At 45.9% G+C, this 21,384-nt stretch overlaps 1 protein-coding gene across 10 annotated transcripts in view; it reads left to right on the top strand.

Moving 5' to 3' along the window:
• Positions 1-21,384, top strand: part of AMPD3 (adenosine monophosphate deaminase 3) — a 73,155-nt gene that overhangs the window by 13,446 nt on the left and 38,325 nt on the right. Inside the window, exon 1 of one of the 10 annotated variants that reach the window (XM_043903113.1) lies at positions 11,130-11,249. The exons of 1 other annotated variant lie outside the window; for it this stretch is intronic. In XM_043903113.1, the coding sequence (XP_043759048.1) occupies positions 11,204-11,249 (46 nt within the window). In that variant the 5' untranslated portion in view covers positions 11,130-11,203. Of the gene's footprint in view, positions 1-11,129; positions 11,250-12,045; positions 12,144-12,288; positions 12,309-12,393; positions 12,768-12,909; positions 13,105-13,298; positions 13,315-18,127; positions 18,350-18,914; positions 19,263-21,384 lie in introns of those variants that run through there. 8 more of the 10 variants (XM_043903171.1, XM_043903180.1, XM_043903146.1 and 5 more) reach the window with 8 other exon arrangements.

Below are 21,384 nucleotides of genomic sequence, written 5' to 3'. Positions count from 1 at the left end.
GGTCAGAGACTGTGACTTCATTGACATACTTCAGAGATCCCTGGTAGGAATGGAATTTGGCAATGCATTTGGGCCTAACTCATTGGGATGGATAGAGATCAGACAGATCTGATTTGAATCGGTGGGGTAGGGTAGTGGTATTAGGAGACAGGACCATTGATATCACCTGATCTTATTCTACCTGCTCTCTGGAGAAGGGCTAAGCACAAGTTAAGACCCTGGGGAAGAATGAATGATTAAAGCTAGAGCCCACTGAAGTAGGAGTAGGGTAGGGTAGGACCTGGCCTTGGAGGCCTGCACAGGGTCTGGCCCTTCTAGAACTTTGGCAGAAGGAACAAAGATCCTTATAAAACAGTATGGGTAGGACATTCTTCCCCGCTGACTTCCAGAATATACTCACATGGAAGGAATGTTTGAGAGAGAATTGGAAACTTCCAGAAAACACAGGGTTTGGGGATGGTGGGCATGAGGAATTTAAAAACAGGTTTATTTATAAATAAATTATTCATAAATGCTGGAAAAGTGACAGGATTTGGAAAAGTTAATTTGAAAACATCAGCACCCTGGAGCACTAAATCTGGTTTTATTTACCCAGGCCATGTGGTACTTTCTTTAGTAAAATAAAGAATTTATATGGAAATAAGGAATTTGTGAGGAAATCAAGCTGTCATTGTGTAATCTTTACAGAATGTCCAATCATGAATACAGGGCAGAAATAAAATGGGAGAATATGACTCCGGTATTGTTCCCCTAAATTCTCCCAGGGCCTTTACATATACTGTTTCCAATGTGTGGAACCTGGAAGGAGGTCAGTTTTTCTTGTGTTCTGATACAGCTCTTGAACTTCTCTTTCTAGCACTGTCACTGTTGAATTTATGTGTTCAGGTGGCCCTTTGATTAATGATCTGTCTTGCTAAATTGCTGTAACCTCCACGAAGCCAAGAACTGTTCTGCTGACCGTTGTTGCTCAAGGACCTAGGACCTGACCCCTGCTAGATACTCCATAGGTATTTCATGGGTGACTGCCTGAAGGACTTTTAGAACATGTTCCCAAGTAAGAACAAGTGAACCACAGTATATAATTCTGCTAATCTTGGGCTGTGTGTGTGTGTGTGTGTGTGTGCGTGCGTGTGTGACTGTGCTGGGCCTTCGCTGCTGTGCACGAGCTTTCTCTAGTTGTGGCCGGGTGAGGGCTACTGCAGTGGCTTCTCGTTGCAGAGCATGGGCTTTAGATGTGCAGGCTCAGTAGTTGTGACTTGTGGGCTGTAGAGCTTGGGCTCAGGAGTTGTGGAACATGGGCTTAGATGCTCTGTGGCATGTGAGGTCTTCCTGGACCAGGGATCAAACCATGTCCCCTACACTGGCAGGTGGATTCTTTAACACTGAGCCCCCAGGGCAATCCCTAACCTCAGGCTTATATTTCATTGTTCTATGTAAAGACCTTTTTCTGACACCACACTAGCATGCTGGGAGCATTGACACCAGGTTCAGCATGGTAGCTGCCCACATTAGGACTTCATGAGGAAGGGTAGTGAAGACTTCTTAAGTCAGTTAGAATCCTGCCCTCACGGGACAAAAGACACACAACTCCTTTGATTTCCCTGAAATTGTCAAAAGGTTTGTTCTTACCTCAGAGTTCTTGCATCTCAGAGTGGTTGCCATTACTATGCAAATATCATGGTGTTCTGACTGCAACTTGGAGAAGTTCTGGGTGGTGATACCTAAACTGTACTGCACTCTTCCCTGTTTTTTCTTTGATGGAAGATTTTAGGTCTGGTGTAATCAAGTTAATCACAAAATCTATGGCAGTTATATTTGGATGTTATAGAGCTGCTCAGTATGGCCAACAGGAGATAAGTGGGAGTGTGATGTGGTGGCTTCATTAAAAGACATTTGGGATGTGTTGTCTAGCACAGAGCACTGTATTCAATATTTTACAATATCTATAATGGAGAACAATCATATACCTGGAATCAGTGCGGTAACTGTCTTTCAATGACTGGCTTCTTTCACTTAGCATCATGTCCTAAGGTTCATCCATGTTGTCACATATTGCAGGATTTCCTTGTTTCCCAGGGCTGAATAATCTTTATTGTATGGATATATCATATTTTCTTTGTTCATCCATCAGTAGACATTTAGGTTGAATCCTCATCTTCCTACTGTGAACAGTGCTGCAGTGAACATGGAGTGCTAATATCTCTTTGAGATCCTGATTTCAGTACTTTCGGATAACTGTGCAGAAGTGGGGTTGCTGGATCATAAGGTAATACAACTCAATAGCAAAAACAACCACCCTAATTACCCAATTTAAAAATGGGCTAAACACTTGAATAGACACTTCTTTGAAGAAGACATACAGATGGCCAACAGGTAGTTGAAAAGATATGCAACATCATTAATCATTAGGCAAATGCAAATAAAAACCACAATGAGATATTACTTCGTATTTGCTAGGATGGTTATTATCAAGAAAACGAAAGACAAGTGTTGGCAAGGATGTGTATACACTATTGGCGGTAATGCAAAATGGTATATCTGCTGTAAATAGTATGGAGGTTCCTCAAAAAATTAAAAATAGACCTACCATATGGTCCTTCCTCCCTCTTGCTTCATGAAACATGGATGTGATGACTGAAGATATAGTTGTAAGCTTTTCTTAGCAGAGGACATGCATGCCTGCATGCTAAATTGCTTCAGTTGTGTTGGACTTTTTGTGACCCTATTAACTGTAGCCGGCCAGGCTCCTCAGTCCATGGGATTCTCCAGGCAGGAACACTGGAGTGGGTTGCCATGCTCTCCTCCAGGGGATCTTCCCGACCCAGGGATTGAACCCATGTCTTTTATGTCTTCTGTATTGACAGGCAGGTTCTTTACCAGTAGCACCACGTGGGATGCCCTAGCAAAAGAGGGGGACTGCTAGTTCCCACAAGGATGAGGTCGCACTTGAGGTCAGGTAAGCTGATGACTGGCTCAAGTGGGGTTTGTCTGGAATATGATTGTAGATGGGAACTATGCAGATGGGCCAGTTTTGGGGAACAGTTGACAGGTAATAGACAACAGTGACTTCCAACTGCAGGAGTCTGAGGATCTTGAAGTGTCTGTAATTCCCAACTCTGGACTATTTACTGAAGGGAAGAGAAAGAAAGTTTTTTCTTATTTATCTCATTGCTATTTTAGGTTACCCTCAGCTGAATCTAATTCCAACTAATATATTTAAGAATACTCAGTTATTGGCAAACCACAAGCTTTTGCAATGATCATTTAGAAAGGATCTGGACATTGACATATGTCACTGAAAATTTATCTGGCTCAAGTGGGGTTTGTCTGGAATATGACCGTAGATGGGAACAGATGGGTCAGTTTTGGGGACCAGTTGACAGGTAATAGATACCAGTGACTTCCAATTGCTTTGTTTCTCTTTCTCAAAGACTCACCCTTTAGACAAATCATGAGCCATGGGGACTTTTGCCCCTCCTGAACTGTTTGGGGCTCCTCCAGTGTTCTCTCCAAGCTGTCTGAGGATTTCTGGGTGGAGTTTCTGAGTCACAGTGACCTTTGTGTTCTCATTCCTTGAGATGTGTGGATTCTCTCTCCTCTGGCAGCCACCCTCCTTTCTTTCCTGAGTCCTTCCAGTCTGGAACTCAACTCTTCCTTCTTTGTTCCCTCACAACACCTCTTAAACCACTTTGCCTGAAAGTTTAGGGATAGTCAAATGGTTGATAAACAGCCATTTGCCCTGGACCTGCTCACACTTAATGGTTCAAAGAAACAGTGGAGTTGTGAAATAACAGGTTTTTAAAAATTCAATTTTGGAGGTTTTTTAAACAATTTCTTATTGTAGTAAAACATATAAAACATAAAATTACCCATTGTAACATGAACAATGCTGCATACATTTCAGTGGCATCAGTTACATTCACAATGTTGTACAATCATCACAATTTTTGGATTTTTGATTTCCCAAATCAAAATCTTATGCAGAGTCCTCCTCTCTCACCCAGAGGTGTCATAATCCTCAGTGAGATCATAGTGAGGCTCATTCTTAAATAATCAAAATTCAGGATCTGGAAAAATGTCTGTGCTTCTCTCTTGTACGGTGTAAACTGCTCCCATTCCTCCCTGGTAGAATCCGCAGAGCTGAGGATGGATTGGGTGTTGACTGTACTCTTAAGGACTGAGGGTGGCCAAGAGCCTGGAAGCAGGCACTGGGGGACAGGACAGCTCCAGGCTCTTGCTTCTGCTTCAGCCTTTGACCTTTGATCTTATTGTTCATTAAATGGTTGGGTGGGCAGTTCTGAATCAGGCATTCAGGGATTGAAAAGAGGATGGCCTGGGACTAGGAGGGACTAGAGGCGACAGCCAGGAGGGATTTTGGGAACGAGTATGGCCTAAGGGGAATGTGTGTGTGTGTGTGTGTGTGTGTGTGTGTGTGTGTGTAGGGGCCATGAGGGAAGACTGCATCTTCAGGAGACAGAGGTCATAACCTCATCTGAGACTCTGCTTTGCTCGCTTTCCTCTCTTTCCTCCCAGATGATTCTGAAGGGCTAGAGTCAAGCTAGATTTTGACACCTGAATTTCAAATTATAAAGTATGAGATGAAGGGAGTTTGGGGCAGATAATTTGGGGCATTCAGACAATGACTTAAATGTGCAAGATGTTTGAGGCTGTGATTCCTGTCTATAGGAGTCCAATGGCAGAGTCTCACCAGATGGTACAATGGTTAGGCTGATGGTAGAGTTTGCAGAGTATGAAAACATGGGAATGAGCTGGAGCTACAGCCCAGCATGGTCTTGTGCAGAGTCCTGGAGGAAAGGCGGAGACAACGGCCATTCTTAGATGGGGAAGAGGACTGCTAATTCCTAGGCTTCAATTTAACTACAGGGACCATGTGCCCAGGTGGGTCCTGGGGAACAGCCCCTGACTACTGAGCAGGTGTTCTGTGGGCACGTGGTCTTAGCTGTGGACCCCAAGCCTCAAATACCTACCCACTGGCCCTCTTCAGTCCAGAGAGGAATGGTCCCCAGTCACCCCGAGGGCACATGCCCTGGGTCTAGGCCTAGCTCTCACTCACACTAATTTTCAGAGTGCTCTGGTTTGTCACTTTCCTTTTTATAATCCAGTTCAGGAAGAAGGAACTGGCTGTTAACTGTAAGGGTAGAGTCTATCCGACTCTAGCTTGCTTACAGCTGACTGGCCACACAGAAGTCAAACATTGCTGGGGAGGAGGGAGTTCCTGGTGGCCTAGTGGTTAGCATTCCAAGCTTTCACTGCAATGTCCCCAGGTTCATTCCCTGGTTGGGGAACTGAGATCTGCTGCATGCTATGTGCCAAAAGAAAAAATTCCTGAGGAGGGAATTGAACCTCCAGCTGGAGTGGCGAGGCAGGTTGGGAAAGGCTGTACCCTCAATTATGCCACAGTATCAGTGGGGGCCACAATGCCCTTCCATACTGGAGCCAGGAACACTGCCCCAGGCACTTCTTCCAGCTGCCACTTGCTCCTTATGGACCTATTTCTGTCCCGTTGTTAGATCATATGCCATGATTTCAGTCCACTCAATTAGTAGAAGGCCCTGGGGCACTTTGGTTTAAAAATGGGATATATTTGCTGAGATTCTGCTAAGCACTCTCAGAAGCAGAACCCTCTCTTATTGTGTCTTGGGGGAGATTTATGCTTCTGCAGTTCAGGAAAGAGTTGTTGTTCATTCTCTGAGCCGTGTCTGACTCTTTGTGACCCCATGGACTGTAGTCCACCAGGCTCCTCTGTCCCTGGGATTTCCCAGGCAAGAATACTAGAGTAGGTTGCCATTTCCTTCTCCAGGGGATCTTCCCAACCCAGGGACCGAACCTGCCTCTCCTGCATTGGCAAGCAGGTTCTTCACCACTGAGCCACCAGGAAGCCCTCAGGAGACAGTAAAGGGAAACAGAGAAACTGGTTATTTGGAGGCTCCCATGCCATCTTAGATGTACGTGTGTGCATTGTAGAACAGTTACCCAGAGCAGGGTGTTAGTAGGAGTTGGGGGGGGGGGGGATGATGCACAGACCCCAAACACCTCTGGGCTTCCAAAAGTGCTCAAATAGTCCCCACCTGCCAATGGTATCAGGAGTCAGAGCACTCTGGGAGGCAATCGACAACTGTGAGCCCAGTGCTCTCTAACGTGTTCAGGGCTGGATGATTGGAGGAAAGTGCAGGTTGGAGGAGAGGGCTCAAGAAACCTCCTTCTGGTGGCTGAAGCCTGGAGGAGACACTGGGGGTGATGCTGGGGGAAGACAGTGGGGCAGGGGAGGCAGTTTTGTTGGCAGCGACAAGTTGGTTTTCACATTGAACTGAGACTACAGGAGGGACGGATTAAATCAGTGGTCTTCAAAGTGGAGTGTTTAGGATGGATGATCCAAGGTTTATAAAAGAAAAATTTAAACTTGTACTTAAACAGACATACCATGAGGATATCATGGCTTCAGTTCCAGATCACCATAATAAGGCAAGTATCACAGTAAAGTGAGTCACAAGAATTTTTTGGTTTTTCAGTGCATATAAAAGTTGTGTTTACGTTATACTATAGTCAGGACTTCCCTGATGGTCCAGTGGCTAAGATTCCATGTTCCCAATGCAGCCCAGGGCCCAGATTCGATCCCTGATCAGGGAACTAGATCCCACATGCCGCAACTAAAATGTCCAGCATGCTTCAACTGAGACCTGGCACTGTCAAATAAATAAATAAAAATAACTATTAAAAAGTATATGTTATAATATAGTTGCCTAAGTGTACAATAGCATTATGTCTAAAGAATAATATACATACCTTAATTAGAAAATATGAAACAAAAAAAATTACAACAGTAACATCAAAGATTACTGATCACAGATCACCATAACGAATACAATACTGAAAAAATTTGAAATATCTTGAGATTTTCCAAAATGTGACACGGAGACACGAAGTGAGCAAATACTGTTGGAAAAATGCTTCTAGTAGACTTGCTCAACACAAGGTCACCACAAACCTTCAGCTTGTTAAAAATGCAAATTTGCTAAGTGCAATAAAGTGAAGCAGAATAAAATGAGGTATTTCTGCTTTAGTATACAAATAAATAAAAAAGTTGAGTTTCACCAGTACTTTCTGTATGGATTGATAAGGCATGCTTCCTCAACACTTTCGCCACGGGTCCATGTCATGTATACTAGTAGAGGTGTCCCCAGGGAAAGGAGGGGAGGGGGTGACAGTGATACCCTCACTGGTTCAGTTACTTTCAAGTGAATCGTGTGGCCCAGGTTAGATAGATTACATCACCTAACTATCATTTAACTAAGGCTCACAAAAGGGACAAGTGGGTTGAAAAGGTTCCGGCAAAGAAATCCAAAGACTGAAAATGCAGTTGGCTTTCTGTGTCTGTGTGTTCTGCATCGACAGACTCAACCAACTGCGAGTGGAAAATATTTTTTAAAAATTCCAGAAAGTTCCAAAAAGCAGAACTTGAATTTGCAGTGTGCCTGGCAATGATTTACATAGTATTTATATAGTATTTGGTATTGTAAATAATCTAGAGATGATTTAAAGTATTTGGAGGATGGTACATAGGTTATATGCAGATATGTCATTTTACATAAGGGACTAGAGCATCCATGGATTTTAGTATCTATGCAGGTACTGGAAGGGACACTGTAATATGGATAGTGCAAGCAAAAGAAAACTCAAAAAAATGGCAGAGCTAACAATTTCCTACTATTTGTATGAGATTCGTTATGATGATATCGCTGACATGGAAGTCTACCCAGAAAAAACTTTAAATTTGTTTAAAAAAAATTCAAAATATGGATTTATATCACTACAATTAACAACCAGCCTAAGGGTATATTGGACCTTGAGGTATTAGCTGATAATAATATAAATATGCCATCATGATCAGCAAAATATGTACATTCTATATACCCAGAGTCTGAAGACAAACCTCTACAATTTTTTCCAAGTCATGTGATGCTTACTTGTGTATTTTTAGGAACTATTATTCAATGTAATAAATATGTTTAGAAATCCCTTTTGAGTAAAATCTCTTTCATTTAATAAAATCTTTTTTATTTAATAGTAAAAGACAAAATGTCAGTCAATATCACTGGGAGAAAACTACCATTCTATTTGCCATGGTTAAAGTGACTTAAGTGGTACAGAGTGGTACAGAACACATAAAAATGTATTCTGTTGAAAAACATATTATCAGATATTTGAGAAAGGTTTAGAACACATGATAAGTTGTGGAAGTTGGCTATATGATTGGATGCCAGTTGCTAACATGTTTCACTTCAGTCTTTTCAATGATGGCATTAATAAGGGAATACTTTTTGTGCTCTACTAAAGAAAAAATGTGTTTATAATGTGAATGATATATCTAGCATAATATGCTGTGGTTTTTATGTGTAAGAGTAACCACCATTGGAGCGGCTGCCCAGACTGGAATACAAAACTATGGACTGGGGGCAGGGAGGGACTCCATATGAAACTCATCAATGGCATCATTCACTTATAAATTGCAACAATATAGAAATTGACGTTAGAAGAGTCAAAATATAGCATGTGGATAATATGGTTAATTTGAAAAAAATTAAATACAGTAGAATCTTTACAATAATTTATAATGGGATATGATGAGACTATGAACATTTTTTATCTTAGCCAAGGTTTACTGATCATCTCAAGGGAAAGAACTTAAAAGTTGTGGAATTAAATGATGTGTTCCTTTAAGAAGAGGGCAATTGGACTTCCCTGGTTGTACAGTGAATAAGAATCCACCTGCCAATGCAGGGGACATGGGCTCGATCCCTAGTCTGGGAATATTCCACATGCCATGGGCAACTAAAGCTTTTGTACCACAACTACTGAGCTCTAGGGCCAGACAGCCACAGCTAATGAGCCTCTGTGCTGAAGCCCTCGAGTCCTAGAGCCTGCCTGCTGCTAATACTGAAGCCTGTGTGCCTAGAGCCTGTGCTCCGCAAGGAAGAGTAGCCCCTGCTCGCCGCAACTAGTGAAAGCTCTTGCACAGAAATGAAGATCCTGTGCAATGAAAAATAACTAATAATGAAAAAAAGGAAAAAAACAGTAATTTCAAATTTGCTGGCCTCTTGCTTGTGACTGTCTGTGTGTGTGAGCTCACACGGAAGCACACACACACATCCCCACACCCACTCCCCCCTGCACACACATATATATATACACACACACAATGTATCCCTTCAGGTAAAGGTGATGTTTTAGTGATGAATATGACTGTGCTTTAAAATAATCACATTATGGGGAAAGCACTTTGAAAACTGATGTTTGGAACTGTTTCTATTATTATGTGATTTTAATGCCAAAATGAAGTGTCTCATTGCCAACTATAGAGACTGGCATAGCTACAACCTTCAAAATTAAGAAGTACACTTTTAAAACCCATTTTGCATTCTTCCAAATGAAGAATTTCTGGAGTTTAAAAAATCCCATTGTTAAAAATATCCACAGAAACAACTGATGAAAATGAAACAGCTTCTAAAACATCAACCAGCTTATACTGGTTTTTGCCTCCCCAAGTAGACTGTTGAAACAGCACCACCTTAAACTGGTTTTGCTTCCTTCAAATAAGTTCATCAATCAAACCTTGGCTTATTTTACAGAGACAACAGTGCAAGATGGGAAACCATCTCCCCAGGATAACCCCCAGCCAAGAACCTTCAGTCTACAGAACTCAAAGATCAAAAGGTTGCCACTGGAACCCTTAACAAAGCAAAGGAAGAAGTCATTCAATAAGGAAAACCTGGCTTTCAGTAGCATGACTAACTTATATGTTCTGATTCAAGACTAGCCAATCAGCTTCGAAGTTTGAAATTCCCCTAACCCCTTAAATTTTACCCCAACCCTGGATCATGGAGACAGATTTGAGAGCTCTCATTCAAGACTAGCCAATCAGCTTCAAAGTTTGAAATTCCCCTAACCCCTTAAATTTTACCCCAACCCTGGATCATGGAGACAGATTTGAGAGCTTTGTCTCCTGTCTCTCGGCTGGTCAACCTCGCAATAAAGATTTTTTTCCCCTCAAAACCAGTGACATATTATTGGCTCCTATACACATCAGGCATCAAACCCTTGCTTGATAACAAAAACATCATTGGGAATGAAGGCTTCATGGACAAAGAAGAGTTTTCTGGGGGAATGTCACATTTGCAAAACTGATATTAGATGGAATTTAAGCAGTGAGAATTATGGTTTAATAAGTGTAGCGAAAGATAAAATTCTTCTATTTGGGTGTATTTATCTTTGTGAGGTTTTTGTTTTGCAATAACAGCCATTAGGACTAAGTATTGACATTAACTGAACTTAAAAGCATACTTTCTAGTCTCATAAAATATTAAAGTAAGACTTATTAAAATCATTTTTAATCATATTGCTTTCACTAAACAGAATTTTGCTAATAACTTTAAAGGGGGAAAAGGTATTAAAAATGAAATTATTTAAGATTATTGTTTCATCTTTACCAAATCCTTTAATGGTTTTTGTGAGTGCTCAGTCGCTAAGTCGTGTCTGACTCTTTGTGACCCCATCTGTCTGTAGCCCACAAGGCCCCTCTATCCATGGGATTTCCCAGGCAAGAATACTGGAGTGGGTTGCCATTTCCTTCTCCAGGGGATCTTCCTGACCCAGGATTGAACCCTGGAGTCTCCTGCATTGCAGGGCGATTCTTTTTTTTTTTTTCTTTTTGGTTGCAGGGCGATTCTTTACCACTGAGTGACCTGGCAAGTGTGCCTTATATATTTATATAGTTACATATACATAAAACATACACACAAATTGTAAATAGCAGGCTAGGACACAGAAGGAATAAAACTTGGTACATGAATAAGATGATGTGAAGGCAGTTGGCACCATTAGGACTCTAATGAATAGTTTCATTTCCCCATGGCGACCAACTTGATGTGAGAAATTAAAGGGAGAAAGAGTTGAGAATATCTCCCAAGTGTGACCTGCGGAAGTGGGTGGTAGTGCTGTCATGGGAAGGCTGAAATGTTACCCAACCAAACTTCGGTCCATTCACCAATCGACCGACACCAGGTTTTCAGGAAGTAAAGGGAAGTGCATCATTTGCTGCAAGGCCAAGCAAGGAGTATTGGCGGCTAAGGCTCAAAAGACCTGAACTCCTGGATGGATTGCAGGGAAGTGTTTTTAAAGACAGGAAATGGGTCACACGGTGCATGAACAGCTCATGGACAGTCTTCTGATTGGTGAGATAATTGGGAGCCAACGTCATCAACCTTCTGATTCCAGTTGTTGGAGGTCTATGTGCTTGTTGATCAACATGCAGTTAATGTTTTTCAACTGGTGTGGGTTTCAGTGTCTGCAAAACAGCTCAAGGTTATGGCTCAGATGTTATCTATAGCCTTCCAGGAGGAGCTAAACATTCTTGAGTTAGTTTTATAACTAAACTAGTATTATTTTATCTTGTCTATTTTCCTCTGTTTCAGCATTTTCTCACTTCTCTGATTAAATCTACTCCTGGGAACTCAGGGAAGGCTAAGTCCTGTCTGACTCTTGTGACCCCACGGACTGTAGCCTGCCAGGCTCCTCTGTCCATGGAATTCTTTAGGCTAGAACACTGGAGTGGGTTGCCATTTCCTTCTCCAGGGGATCTTCCCCACCCAGAAATAGAACCCAGGTCTCCTGCACTGCAGGCAGAGTCTTTACCAACTGAGCTAGGAGGGAATCCCTAGGATGCTAAAGTTTTCCACGTACAAGCAGGTGGAGGACATGGAAGGTGGGAGGAGGCTGTTCCTTGGAAGGATCTATAGGATCCTGCTTGGTTACAGAAACACAGGAAGAAGAGCAGGTTCTGGCATGTTACTGGAAGGAGATTAGGAGCTTGAGTTTGGACACGTTATCCCAGGCTTAGGAACCTCTGGTGGAGATGTGTCCAGTAAGTTGGATTAGACCATTTGCAGCTCTGGAACATTTCGGAATGATGAGGAAGTTCAAGAGTCATTAGCAGGCAGGAGGTTGTTAAAACCGTGGGAGTGGGTGAGAGCCCCAGAGGAGGCAGGCAGCGCAGCGGCAGAAAAACCAACAACGCTGCAACGAAAAGCCAGGCCCTGGAGGCTGAGAACCTAGCAGTCATCATTGGGGTATGCTGAAAATCTGGGGTTGTGGGGGTGGGGGGGGGGCGCGGGCGCAACTCTGGAAACTGTACTCCAAGAGTTCCAGGAAGGAAGGTGTGGTCAGCAAGTTCAAATGCTGGGGAGGGGCGAGTAGGGGCTACCAAGCATTCACTGGCTTCTGGCAACTAAGAGGTCAGTCCGGACTTGGAGGGGCGGGTGCATAAGCCCAGGGTTGGAGGAGAGAGAGAGAGGGAGTGTCAGCTCAGTTCCGGGGACTAAGTCACCTGTTTGGGGGCCGTGACCCCAGCATCTCTCCTTGGGACAAGTTCCGGCAGGGGAGGAGGTTCGGGAAGATCGAACACAGAGAGCTCTTTGGAGGCTGGGGCTGACCGCGGAAGCGAGGTGCGAGGAGCCGGGCTGAACCTGACCCCCGGCGGCTGCGGGCGCGCCTCGGGCCGAGGGGCCCATCGCCGCTGCGGCCCCCCTGGGGCGCACAAGTTTCCAGTTGGCCGCGCGGCCGGGTAGCGGCGCTCCAGGTAGCGGCGGCCCGGCCCGGTGGGCGGGCGGCGGGCAGGGCAGACCTGCGCGGCGGCGGCTTGGCCCGCACCGTTCTGTCGCCGGCTCCTCGCTTCCTCTCCGCTCCGCGCCCAGGTAGGTCACCGGCTGGGGCGGCGCGAGGCCCCCGGGCTTCTCGCCTGCGGAGGCGGCCCTCCTCCTGCCTCCGGGCGGGCCCGGGAGGTCCGGGCCCGGGACGCCGCAGCACCGCGCCCAGGGAGCGCCGGTCCCCGCCCCTGCTGCGGGACTCTCCGCAGGCTCCCGCCCAGCGCCAGCGGCGGGCAAGGCCTGGCCGGGGCCGGCTCGCCCCGGCAGCAGTGCTCGGCAGCCTTTCCGCGGCGCTGGCTGTGCGCCCTGCCCCGCGCCGCTACCTGTGTTCCAGCCTGCGGGCCGCCCCCATCAGCCCACGGCATGGCCCTGTCCCCTGAACCCGGTGAGTGCGCGCGATGCTGCGCTCCTGACCTTGGGCCCATGCCCCGTGGCCCCCGGCTGCCCGGGGCGGCAGTCGGAGCGCCCCGGGGTGGGAACTTCGGTCCTGGGCTTCCCCGCCCGCTGAGATGGTGGCTCCGACCCCAGGCTCATCGCTTGCCAGGGCTCTGGCCTCTCCCAGTGCCTGTGGTAGCCTAGCGTTCAGAGTCCTCGGGTGAGTCTGCCGCCGCATCTCGGCTCCCTGGTGACTGATATCGGATTTGAAAGGTTTAGAGAAATTAAGGGATCTGGGACTTGCCGCCACTTAAGTACCTTTACAAATTTCTGGGTGCTTGAGGACTGGCCAGATGCCAACTGCTTAAGACTTCCACCTGAAGGCAGTGGGATGGACAGGATGGCAGGGTGACGGGATCATTGGAGGCCTTCATCCTTACCTCTTTGGCTCTTTCCAGGCAAGGGAGGTAGGGAGACTGCATCTGGCAGCCTGCTCTGTGCCCTTGAACTTCCTGGTAGTTGCTTTGCCAGTGGAACTGCTTAACTTGGCTGGCAGAGGCCTCTGGAGTAGGAGAGGCTTGCTAACTAGAGTGTCATTTCCCCTAACTGTTGGGTCCTTGTGTGTGAGTGGAACCTTGGTGATGACAAATTAGCAAAGGAGCTGAGTGAAGAAAGCTGGAAACACTAGGAGGAATTTCAGCATGGTCCTGAGCCCTTGTTGACTATCCCCCTGGATGTGGTAACCAACATTTGGCCGCTTTAGGGAGAAATTGGCTGCAACTGGAACTCTCATAGGAGAAATTCCTCCCCTGACTGAAGCATCAGTGGTAGCCGTAGAGCCAGGCAGCCACAGAGCCTCTGCCAGCCCTCACCTTCTAATGTCTTGATAGCTAGTTTGGAGTAGTTGTGTGCTGTGCTTAGTCGTTCAGTCGTGTCCAACTCTTCGCAACCCCATGGACTGTAGCCCTCCAGGCTCCTTTGTCCATGGAATTTTCCAGGCAAGAATACTGGAGTCGGTTGTCATTTCCTACTCCTGACCTGCCTACAACTCTGGCAGCAACTCTGAGGAGCTGCTCTAAAGATGCCTGTTTGAGGCTGCCCTAAGAACTATAGGACTTTCATGAGTGGCCTGTGGGAGACTCTTGGACCTCTGAGCCCCACCCTCAGCCCTACCTCGGTTCTTCAGAGATCCTCAGTAAGGGGTGAGGGACTCTCAGCAAAGTCAAGAAGCACTTGAAGAGATGAGCTCTGCTTTCCTTGTCTTCACACTAGGTCCTCTTTAGATGGCTTTGAAATCAATTCCTGGTCTTGAAGATATCATGGGCAGATAAAATACAGCCTTAGGGTTAAGCACGGAGAATATCTTCTCTCCCCGAAAGCCGCTCATTGGTGTTTTGGTTCTTCCCCCACAATATTAATCTCTTATTTCTTCTGTGTGCTGCTGCATATCTAGGACAGGAGACCATGGCTTTGGGCTCTGATCTAGGAGGGGCTAGGCCTGAAGAGGGTGGGGTCCTGACTTGAGTGCTGGCCATGCAAAGTCAGCAAGAAGTATCACTTATGGAGGAGATTATTTTTCCTGATCTGGTTTCACATTTGAACATGGTTTCCTTTTCCTTGAACCCAAATAGGAGTTGAGACAGTACCTGGTACATATTAGTGGTCAGTAAATAATGCTGAATGAAAGGATTTGGTGTCTAGATGAAAGGTCACGTTCATTTTCTCTGTTGGACTTTCTCACAGCTAGTATCAGGATGATAATGATGTTAAGAGATAATACTTATAAAACACATATTATGTGCCAGGTACTATTCTAAGCACTTTACACATGCTAACCGATTGTCATGGCAACCTATGAGGTTGGCACTGTTATTATGCCCATTTTATAGGGAATAAAACTGAACCAGAGAAATCAGTAACTTGTCCAAGGTTACGTAACTTAGTGGTGAAGCAAAATTCAAACCTGAGAAGTCTGGCTTGAGTCCATATGCTTAACCACATACTGTACTGACTCTTGACATTGATGTAGGTAGATTCACCACTTAGCTCATTGACTCATTCATTAAGTTATGCATTTGTTCATTCAACAAATATTTCTTGATACTTACTATGAGGATTCAATAGTGAATGAGATGCGCAAGGTCTGTCATGAAGGTGATACATAGTGAGCGAAATACCTTTGCCCAACTTCTCTTTGAGTCATGCACATCTCAGAAATGAGAAAATGAACCCCATATAGGCAAGGCCACAGCATCCTTTTGGGGAGAGGGGAGTGGTATCTTTTTGGATAAGACAAAATTTGATTCCTGTTTGTTGGGATTTTGTAAGGGACAGTTAAGTGGTAAAGGTGAATGCAGCCTGATTTGGCACAATAATTTTATATCCTTGAACCTAATAAATATTGTAGGTTTTTATTATCATGGAAATGAAAATAAAAAATTGTGTGTAGTCTGGTCTCCTGGGCAGGAAATGCAGGCCTGGGCCTGGTTATCATAGATTGTCTTTTTTTTTTCTTAAAGTCTATTTTTAAAAATTGAGATATAGTTCATGTATAATATTATATCAGTTATAGGTATGCAACATAGTGATTCATAATTTTTAAAGGTTATATTCCATTTATAATTATTGTAAATTATTGGCTATATTCCCTGTGTTGTACAGTATGTGCCTGTAGCTTATTTATTCTATACATAATAGTTTGTACCTCTTTATCTCCTACCCCTATGGTGTCCCTCCCCCTTTCCTTTTCCTACTGGTAATCACTAGTTAGTCCTCTGTATCTGTCTCTGTTTCCTTTTTGTTATATTCATTAGTTTGTTGTATTTTTTTAGAGTCCACATGTAAGTCATATCATACAGTATTTGTCTTTTTCTGTCTGACTTATTTCACTTAGTATAATACCTTTCAAGTCTATCCATATTATTGCAAATGGCAAAATATTCTCTCTTATGGCTGAGAATTTCGTTGTATATATGTCCACATCTTCTCTATCTGCTCATCGTTGATGGACACTCAGGCTGCTTCCATATCTTGGGGATTGTAAATAATGCTGCTATGATCATTGGGGTACTTTAGAATTAGTATTTTCATTTTTTCAGATCTATATCCAGGAGTGGAATTGCTGGGTCATATGGTAGTTCTATGTTTAGCTTTTTGATTTTCCACAGTGGCTGGCTGCCCCAATTTACATTCCTCCTGTGTATGAGGGTTCCCTTTTCTCCACATCCTTGCTAACATTTTTTATTTGTGGCCTTTTCGATGACAGCCATTCTGACAGGTGGGAGATGATATCTCATTGTGGGTTTAATTTGCATTTATCTTATTAATGATGTTGAGCATCTTTTCATGTGCCTGTTGGCCACCTGTATGTCTTCTTTTGCAAAATGTCTATTGAGCTCTTCTATTCACTTTTTAATTGAGTTGTTTGTATTTTTGATGTTGAATTGAATGAGGTATTTATATATTTTGGTTATTAGTCCCCTATTGGTTGTATCATTAGCAGTATATTCTTCCTTTCAGTAGTATCATAGATTGTCTCAATGTTATTTCAAAAGGTAAAAGGCTTTGAGTTTGGGACCAGTGCTCCTCAATCTAGGGGGACTTCTGGACCATGAGGAGCAGATATGTATTAGGCTCAAGGAGGAATTGTTAGTTCCCAAGCAAAGTTTGCTCTCCCAAGACAAAGCCACAGTTTCCTTCAAAACTGCTGCTCTTTTGGAGGGTCTTGCATCCCTCCAGTGGGACCCTTGGCCACTGTCCCAGCCTGTGTCATTGTAGTGGGGCTGCTGCCCATCTCTCTTTGGACGTGATGGAGTAGATCTCATGCTAATCACTGGGGCCTGGGAAGGCAGCTTTTTCTAGATTGGAAAATGAAGGCTCAAAGTGGAAGGCATTTTCCAAAGCCTATGCCCAGGATATGCATAAGTATTTTTCCCTAGGGTGTCAGTGGTGGAAGGGTCAAATAAGTGTGTTGGGTGAAACAAAGTCAAGCAGCTTTTAAAAAGTTTGTTTATTTTTATCTGCGTTGGCTCTTCGTTACTGTGCATGGACTTTTCTCCAGTTGCAGTGAGCGGGGGCTACTCTCTAGTTGGGGCGCTCAGGCTTCTCACTGCAGTGGCTTCTCTTGTTGCGGCTGACTGGCTCTAGGGTGCACAGGCTCAGTAATTGTGGTGTGAAGAGTTAGTCACCCTGTGGCGTGTGGGATCTTCCTAGACCAAGGATCGAACCCATGTCCTCTGCATTGGCAGGTGGATTCCCAAACACTGGACCACCAGAGTAGTCCCCTCAAGCAGCTTTCTTGACCAGAGGATTTCTAAATGTTTAGAATCTGCTAGTATGTGTGTGTGTGAATTCCCATGAAGGACTATGGTATGCAGTATTGTATAAGCCTTCTGGCATTTTATGTTCCACAGACTACACTTTGGAAAATGCTTGTTTAGACCAGATCTTTCCATGGTCTGGTTAAAGATCTAGAATGAGACTCCTGGATGTGCTAGGTCCAAGTCGGTTCTCAGATGCATGGGCTAGGATGCTCCATGGCAGCCCCATCCTAACCCCCCTCCCGCCCCAAACACACTAGCCGAAGGAATCATTTGCCTTTCCTCCCTCTGGCAAAATAGCACTAAGGGCTCAGGTTTTTTTCCCCCTCCATTTTAAGGTCGTTTAATTATTTAATGACCGTCCCTCTAGGTTGCTTGTAGCCTGCTGGTCGCACTGTTTATGAAACAGCTGTGAGGACAGGTGGGTCATAATCTCTGGGTAGCTAAAGCCCAGCAGCAGCCCGAGGATCGTGTGTCAACCCTGTAATCCCACTCTGGACGCACAGGAATCATTATGCGGCTCAGGAAGGCACAACCTCACGATTGGACATGAGGAGGTGACTCAGGCCCAAGCCAGGGCTGGAGCCAGCCTCCCAGTAAACAACTGGCCCCATCCTCTCTGGGCGCTTCTCCCCAGGGTTTCAACAGCACCACAGAAATAGCCCTGTTGCTCATGGTTATTTCCCAGACCCACGCCGCTGCTCTAAGTCCCTGGGAGGCCGGGTGTCTGTTGTGAGCTTCCCCAGAGAGGACTGTCCTTCTCCTAAAGGGCGGGTGAGGAGTGGGACGTCGCGCCCTGGGAGGCTGTAGTGATCCATCCGGACTGCTCCGTGGCCTACCTGAGGCAGGCAGCCGGGCAGCTGCTGGTGGCCGCATCCAGCCGGCCCTCAGGAGGCTTCTCCAAGCTGGAGGCCCACGTGGGAGCTGACGGCGGCAGTAAGGAGGGGAGCCGGGGCATTGGGCCTGGCCGGGGCAGGTGGGCTTGGCCGGGGCAGGTGGCAGGCGCTTCTTTCCTGGGGGTGGGAGGGTGGGCGGGCAGACCCGCTGCTCTGGCTGAGCTGGTCAGGTTGCCCTGTCACCTGTGATGTGCAGCTCCCTTCCGGGAAGGAGCCGAAGGAGGCAGTCTCTCATCCTCACCCGCTCCCGCCCTTTCCTCCCCTTGAGGTTCTGTCCTTTCCCTCTTAGGGGTTGGGGGAGGGGCTCGCATTGGCAACTGGCCCAGAGCCCCCTCCCCCCGCACCTCCAGTCTTGGGGTGCTCCCAGAAAGGTTGCTTCGTGGCGGGGGGCCCTCTGAGGGGACCAGGGCAGGCTCGTAAGATGAGCCGGGTCCCGAAGCAGAGTCTGAAGTGAGGTTCAGAAACGGAAGCGGCGCAGGTGATGGTATCGCAGCTGTGCTCAGCTTTCAGGAGGGGTCTGGACGTTGGAGGGAGGGGGTGGCTTATCAGCTGTGGTTGGTCGGGAAGGCTGAATGCACTCTTGCCTAGGGCGGCAGCAGCAGCTTGAGTTTCCTGCTCTGAAGGGGGCTGTGAGTGGGGCCAGGACACCACTTTCTGGACACAGCAGCCGTGATAGCTGGCATTACCTGGGCCCTTTAGGACTCTTGGAAATTTTCCACTTCCATTTCATATTCACGGAAGAAATTCCAGCCCAGACGTATCCTGCTGTTGCTCAGGGCTGCTCACAGATATGCAAAGCAGAGACGTCCCACCCCAGCAGCAGACGGAGCCCAGCTAGCTGCACTCACACTGACTCAGTTCAGCCTCCCGGACAGCACCCAGCCCTTGGTCCGAGTGCGTCACCTGGATGGCATCCTCAGGAGCAGCCATGGGGACCCCAGTGCCAGGCTCAGGTCTGTGTCGTGGGTTCTGACCTTGGGAATCTGGCAGGAGCGAGAAACAGCTTCATTTGTGTAGCGAAGGGATTTTTAAGAGACACTGTGCCCCTTTTCTGGAGAGGCTGTGATGCCGTGATAAAGTGCCTGTTTGTTGAAATTGGTGGCATATTACAGCTTTCTAACTTTGGGACACTTTGCCGCCAAGCTTACTGGAGGGTGTGGTATTCTATGTCACAGCGACATAAGCTGTATAGCTAGCCAATGCCAGTGAATTCAGAGTTGAGCCTCCCAAGCATGCTGGCTTCAGCTGACAAGTGGTTGAAAGTCAGGCCTGAACTGGCAGTTGGAGCTGAAGCTCTGCTGGGCGTGTGTACAGTTTACTTTCCTCCACATGCCTGACCTGGCTGGGGTCTCTGGGTCTGAGAAGAGAGGCAGGCTCTGGAGGGAGGGGTTGGCAGGTGGGACTTGTCTGCCAATGATGTGCAGAAGACAACAAATACCCAGAAGGCTCCTAAGACCCACTGACCTAGCCCAGCACCCTGGCTATGTTACTTGGTCAATTCTAAGGCATGGAGTAGTCTTCACCAGTTATTTAAGATGTTGGTAGTAGTGCTGCAGGGGATTCATATGGATACTGACACAAAGGTCTGTGGGGAGATGGTACTGTGCGATCCTCAAGTCTTTGGTGTACCCTATGAATCTGGGGTGAAGAGGCTATGGAATGCAGCATTTCCCTAATTATTGACCCCAGGACCTATTTCATAGCAACAGGTATTGACTTCTAATGAGACCCAATATGGAAAAGACTGACTTAAACTATTTGAGCTAAAGAAAAAGGAAGATCACTTGTAGAAGGATGCATCCTGTAAAGTATGTTTAGTTGACTTGAGTAAACTAAAAACGCTTTGTGGAAAAATTGGCAGGATCTGGCATAAGAGCCCTCAGACACGAAAGACACTCCCAAATGGCCCACTTCTGAGGGGATGTGGCTGGGTCATGCTTGTGCGTGTTTAGTGGGGTATAAGGAGGTGGTGGTGAGCAGCCTCTGTGATGCTATCGCAGCTAAAGGGCTAAAGCTAATGCAGAGATGGGTCTTAAAAGTGGTATCCCTTTTGGACTGGCCTTTCTGGTGTGGATTAGATGGGAGAGGACCCTGATGGCCAAAATATGGGATGCAGACATTTGATTAGTTTTCCTATTTTTCTCTTTTTAGAACTCTTGAGTCTATTCATTTTGTTTTTGTGCAAATGACATTACAACAGCATCAATGATCAAAATCAGATATTGCCTCTCCCACTGACTGTCCTGCCATCTGGTCATTTAAGTATGTCTCTTGCAGCCTTGTTCCATAACGGGATGTGTTTTCGCATCATTGTAATCAGAGCTTGGGAACAGTTTCATGTATTAGTTTTTTCATTTGCTGTTATCTCACAAGGTATTTTTTTATGTGATGGCACTGTCCTCGTGATTATAATTTTGGTTGCTTCATGTTCTTTTTCAAGTGAGTATGCTCTCGTCTGAACCTTTTAAAGCTATTTCTATGAAGAGTGCAGGTAAACATCTTTGTGCATTTTCCTTCCTTCAGATTCTTTTCTTAGAAGCAATTTCTCAAGTGGGCTTAGTCTTTCAGATGCTTGAATGCTTTATGGCTTTTGCTGCCCCTTGCCTGGAGCCCTTTAAAGATCTGGAAAGCTGCGCTTGACAGAGGCCTTAGATTTGGGGGATGGGGAACAAAGTTGGTCCAGCTTTGTTCACCCCTAACAGCTCCTCCTGGGTCCAGCTCTTTGTCTTTCTCTCCATTTCTTCCTTCTGTCACCTTCTTCTCTGGCCTCTGCTCTGATGGTTTCCAGCTTCCTCTTCTCTGCTATCAGGGTGTGGTAATCTCCACAGCCAGCCGTTCCTCTTCATCTTTGCTGGATACTATCTTGGTCTCTGCTGCCACAGACCAGCACAGTTGCGTCCTGGGCTGCCTCTCCCTTCCCACTCAAGTCCCCAGGGGTGAGAGGGGCCCAGGAAAGGCCTGGCCCTGGGGGTGGAAGGAAGGAGGAAATTGGTTTCACAGTCTAAGGGCCCACAGAGGTTTTGTAGAATACCTCTCTGTATAGCCTGCCCTTTAAGCAGCCTGCTTTCCTCTTTC

The sequence above is a fragment of the Cervus elaphus genome, chromosome 1, assembly GCF_910594005.1.
Source record: "Cervus elaphus chromosome 1, mCerEla1.1, whole genome shotgun sequence".
NCBI lineage: Eukaryota > Metazoa > Chordata > Mammalia > Artiodactyla > Cervidae > Cervus > Cervus elaphus.
The sequence above is the reverse complement of the archived record's forward strand: the minus strand, read 5'-3'. Positions and strand labels throughout refer to the sequence as shown.